General features: G+C 38.6%; 1 protein-coding gene across 1 annotated transcript in view; it reads right to left on the reverse strand.

The window, feature by feature from the left end:
• Positions 1-1,019, reverse strand: part of kctd1 (potassium channel tetramerization domain containing 1) — a 14,051-nt gene extending 13,032 nt beyond the window's left edge. The window contains exon 1 of the mRNA XM_008434071.2: positions 599-1,019. Coding sequence (XP_008432293.1) covers positions 599-607 — 9 coding nt within the window. The 5' untranslated portion in view covers positions 608-1,019. The remainder of the gene's footprint in view (positions 1-598) is intronic.
• Positions 1,020-4,038: the final 3,019 nt, after the last annotated feature.

Consider the following 4,038-nt stretch of genomic DNA (forward strand, 5'->3'; position numbering starts at 1 on the left):
CTTTTTCCACATAGCTACAACTCTTAACACAGCTTTGCTTTTTATTAACGGATGATTCCCATATTCTGCACTGACGTTTGAATCCTGTCATACAGAATAACAAATACGCCTGCGGCGAAATTACTCCACAATGGCGTCTTTCATTCCACGATCTGGGGCAGTCAGGAAATGGAAATGTTTCACGACGGGGAGAAAAAAGAAATACAACAAAAGTTCAAACGCCGTTCCTAAACGACACAAAACTGCGTTTAACTAAGTTGTGAGCAACTTGTGTACACGGAGCGGTGACGAGGAAGACGGACGGGGATATTATCGGGAGCTGAGACGCGCCAGGAGCAAATTCACGCGTCGGATATTATACGGAACGTTTTCGCACGACGAGATCGCCCCGACAACCCGTTTGYTGCTTTAGTTGTTGCCACGCGAATAAATTCGTCGCCCTCTAACCACGGAACAATAGCCAGGAAGTGGTTAAATGTTTCTTAAGAACTAGTGCGGCTCGAATCGCTTGGCACATGCGTAAAAGCTGCTGCGCCTCGATGTCCCAGTCCACCCAGCCTCGGAAATAACAGCAAACAGAAAATAAATCTTCGCTTACCTGAAACATGAAGTGGTTTTTGTGAACCTTTTTTTTTTTTCCCCCTCCTCCGATTTGGCCTGAGATCTGCCTCTCTTCCTACACCAGCGAGAAATGCAATAGCTTGGCTAAGGTAGACAGAACAAAATACAGAGAATACTTGCTCCAGGGCTCCCGAAACCCCTCCAGGCAAAGATCAGGATACAATTAGCTCATGTCTCTGCCCAAGTCTAAACCAATATGCAGAATAAAACTGCGAGCAAATGGAAGTGATCACGGCAGTGGCGCCTTAGTCTCTTCTTGAGTTTATGTTCTTAAAAATCATATAACATATATTTTGTCCTATATTTACAACACCCTCGCCCCCTGCCTCTAACTTCCCTATTGCCTCCTCCCTGCAGAGAAGCTGATTTTAATCGTTATGATTAGTTTTGATGTAACGCTCCCCTGGGCGATTTCTACAAATGGATGGAGTGTTTCTTTGCCAGAGAGGAAAAGCAGGAGATGACGATAATTATATAGATTGTTGGTGGAGTACTTTGATTTCCACCCCCTTCCCCTCTTCTCCTCTCAAACATCAAACCCATCTACTTCTTCTTTATTTTTCTCCCCCCTCTGTGCTATAAAGACACAATGCAGCAGCAGACAACTTGTTGATTAGTCCAGCATCAGCATATTAAATTAATGGAATGTGGTTAATGGAATTCTTACTCTCCTATAAGCCTCTCCTGTGCAATCTTTTTAGCCGCTTTCCTCCTTCTGGACAGCCTCCAGATGACGTAGTTGTATAAATAAGTACTTGCAGCTTGCCTTTCCTCAATCAAGTCTGAATCAGTGCCTGGGGGTGATGTGCGAGCTCATTTCAAATGTTCAACCATGCATGATTTCAGGAAGATTGAGGCACTTCTGAGGATTTTTTTTAGAATTACTCCGGGGATGGACACATTAAAGGAATCGCATGTTTAAAACCGTTCTTAAGTCAACATGATAATTATTCTGTCTGACCTGAGAGTGCTGCTGTGTTCGGCGCACATCTGGCCATAGAATGGACAGATTTTACATTCTAGTTGTTTCAGTGCCATTCATTGTGGATCAAAGCTTTAAAGAAAAACCCTCCTACGCCCCCTACTGTTGAGAGCGTCAACTATTGTTTCTTTTCTGTGTTTTAAACCATGTAATAGCATGCGGACTGTCTTGCAAAGGTTTTTATACCCTTCGAACTTGTTTCTTAACTGTCTCTAAAACTACAAGCACAAACGTCATTGCATTTTGATAAGATAAAGTTACTTTTAACTGTTGAAGTGAAAGGAATCGGATTCATTGTTTTCAAAACTAATCGTAAAGAATTGAAAAGTGTGCTGTGTCTCTTTTAGGCCGACACCCCTAAATAATAATAAAAAAAAACAATTGTGGAATAAAAGCCAAAGTAAGAYTAATACAACACAATGTAGGGGAAAACGAGAAACACGTGGAAGAAGCTTCTTCTTCCCCATAAAATATAATCTATGAGTTTCTTATCATGCAAAGCTGGTACTGAAATACCATATTTACATGGTTCTACAAAGTTTAAGTCAGTGGAGCTACATAAAAATGCTAACACAACTTTAAAAACAAGAAAATATATGTTCCACACTATAATTACACACTRTCTTCTGCTGATGTGTCAAATGAAACGCTTTGAAGTTCATGTGAAAAAGTTGTACTTTTGAAAGACACTATTGCATCACTGAAACCACCCATCCATTATCCAACATGTCTTATCCTTTGTGGTGCTGGCTCTGGTGCTGGTCAACGGGCGAGAGGTGGGGTACATCCTGGACAGGTCACCAGTCCATCCCACACATCGCTAAAACACTGCTCCAAAAACAGAGGCTGTAACACATGAAAAAATATCTAAAAACACCCTAGTAAGATAAATATTTACAAATGCATTTTAAATTTTAGTGTTCTTTCGAGTAGGAAATAAAAAAAAAGGTATACTTGGAAAATGCATTAGACTGGTAGTTCAAAGCAGATGACAAAACAAAATAAATGCTTTAGGGAAGGTATAATTAATGACCATAATTATCCAAATATTCCTACTTTTCACAAGTGGATTGCGTAGCAAAGGATACTAGTTTTTACACCACTAACGTGATTAAATGTGCTTGATTGAAACCACATGAGTGTTTTAAATCCAGGCGTTATCCATTTTAGAAACAAAGGAAAGCACAAACCTTATGAAATTCTTATATGCATCCCATGCAAACAAATGAAAAAGTTACTGTGACTTTGTTACAAAGTCACTGAAGTGAAGTGTTTCACTTCAGTTAGAAATAACTTAAAACAACTACAACATGCAAGCGGCGKWTGGCTGAAGGTTTTTCTTTTTTCTTTGCTGGTCAAATTATCCAGATTAGTTGCAGATGTTAGTTTTGCTTAGACAGACATCGCCTGACCTGAATGACATCATCTGGTTATAAATACTTACGCTTGGAGAGGAAAATAAGACCAAGCCTGGAAAACTCACTCTGCCTCCTGAAATTTTGAGAAAATGCCTCCAGCAATGTCTCAGAGAAGAAGCGGYGAATCAAATCTGAGCAGATAACTCCTTATGTTACAGTTTATGGCGACGCTAAGATGTGAAGAGAAGGTAAAACWTTTCTGCTCTGAATGAGAAAAGATGGAGATTTRAGRAAAAAAAAWYMMMRGRRSMAAAMYYMRSYTTTYYTTKKYYTYYWAWTTTTWARRMMAKYYTTTWRKYYTWMMWWRKWMYWWTWAWYMAWWRKTWWYCMARKYYTTKKKKTTTTTYTTTAAMYTTKGGSMMYTTTTTTGCAGGATKTTTTGCTTTTTTYYCCCMMYTKKTTYCMAMYWWKRAARKTTTWWTTTKGKTKSYTKRAAAWWTWWYYTTKRRRAAWWMYTTKRRRAAAMMMCYWAAAMMWTTTWRRMMMMRSSKYMWTYMRKTTYYYCMWYYTTTKKKSMTCAATATGTCCACTAACATCTTTTTGTGAATAATCTTGTCAATGCCAAAGTTCCCTTTTCGTGCATACCGTTATCTGAATTTTCTTTAGATTCAGTKAAATACATTGGTATAAATTGCATATTTATGTCAAGCTAGCACACAGAGTCTAAATATTAAATATAAAACTGCTCAGTTACTAATTTGTTTAGGGTTCTCTGTGGACTCTGGAAGTGACTCAACAAATTAGACAACTGGACTAAAAATAAGCRAAACAAATCTGTYAATGTTCTCCCCCACTTCACACCCCCTCCTCTCCAAAAAATGTAAAGAAATGCTACACATTTTCAGAATGTARAACAGATATTGCTCGTCTGATTCCTTTCACGACTTTTGAACACTGCTGCACTTTGCATTTCACCTCTAGTTGTAGTGTGCAGTTTAAGCAGGATTTATTCTGTATAAACATTCACGTTGTCCATAAACAGCTATGTGTAAGCATAGTGTCTGTGTAGTTGCTTTT

The sequence above is a fragment of the Poecilia reticulata genome, linkage group LG17 (genome assembly GCF_000633615.1).
Source record: "Poecilia reticulata strain Guanapo linkage group LG17, Guppy_female_1.0+MT, whole genome shotgun sequence".
NCBI classification, from domain to species: domain Eukaryota; kingdom Metazoa; phylum Chordata; class Actinopteri; order Cyprinodontiformes; family Poeciliidae; genus Poecilia; species Poecilia reticulata.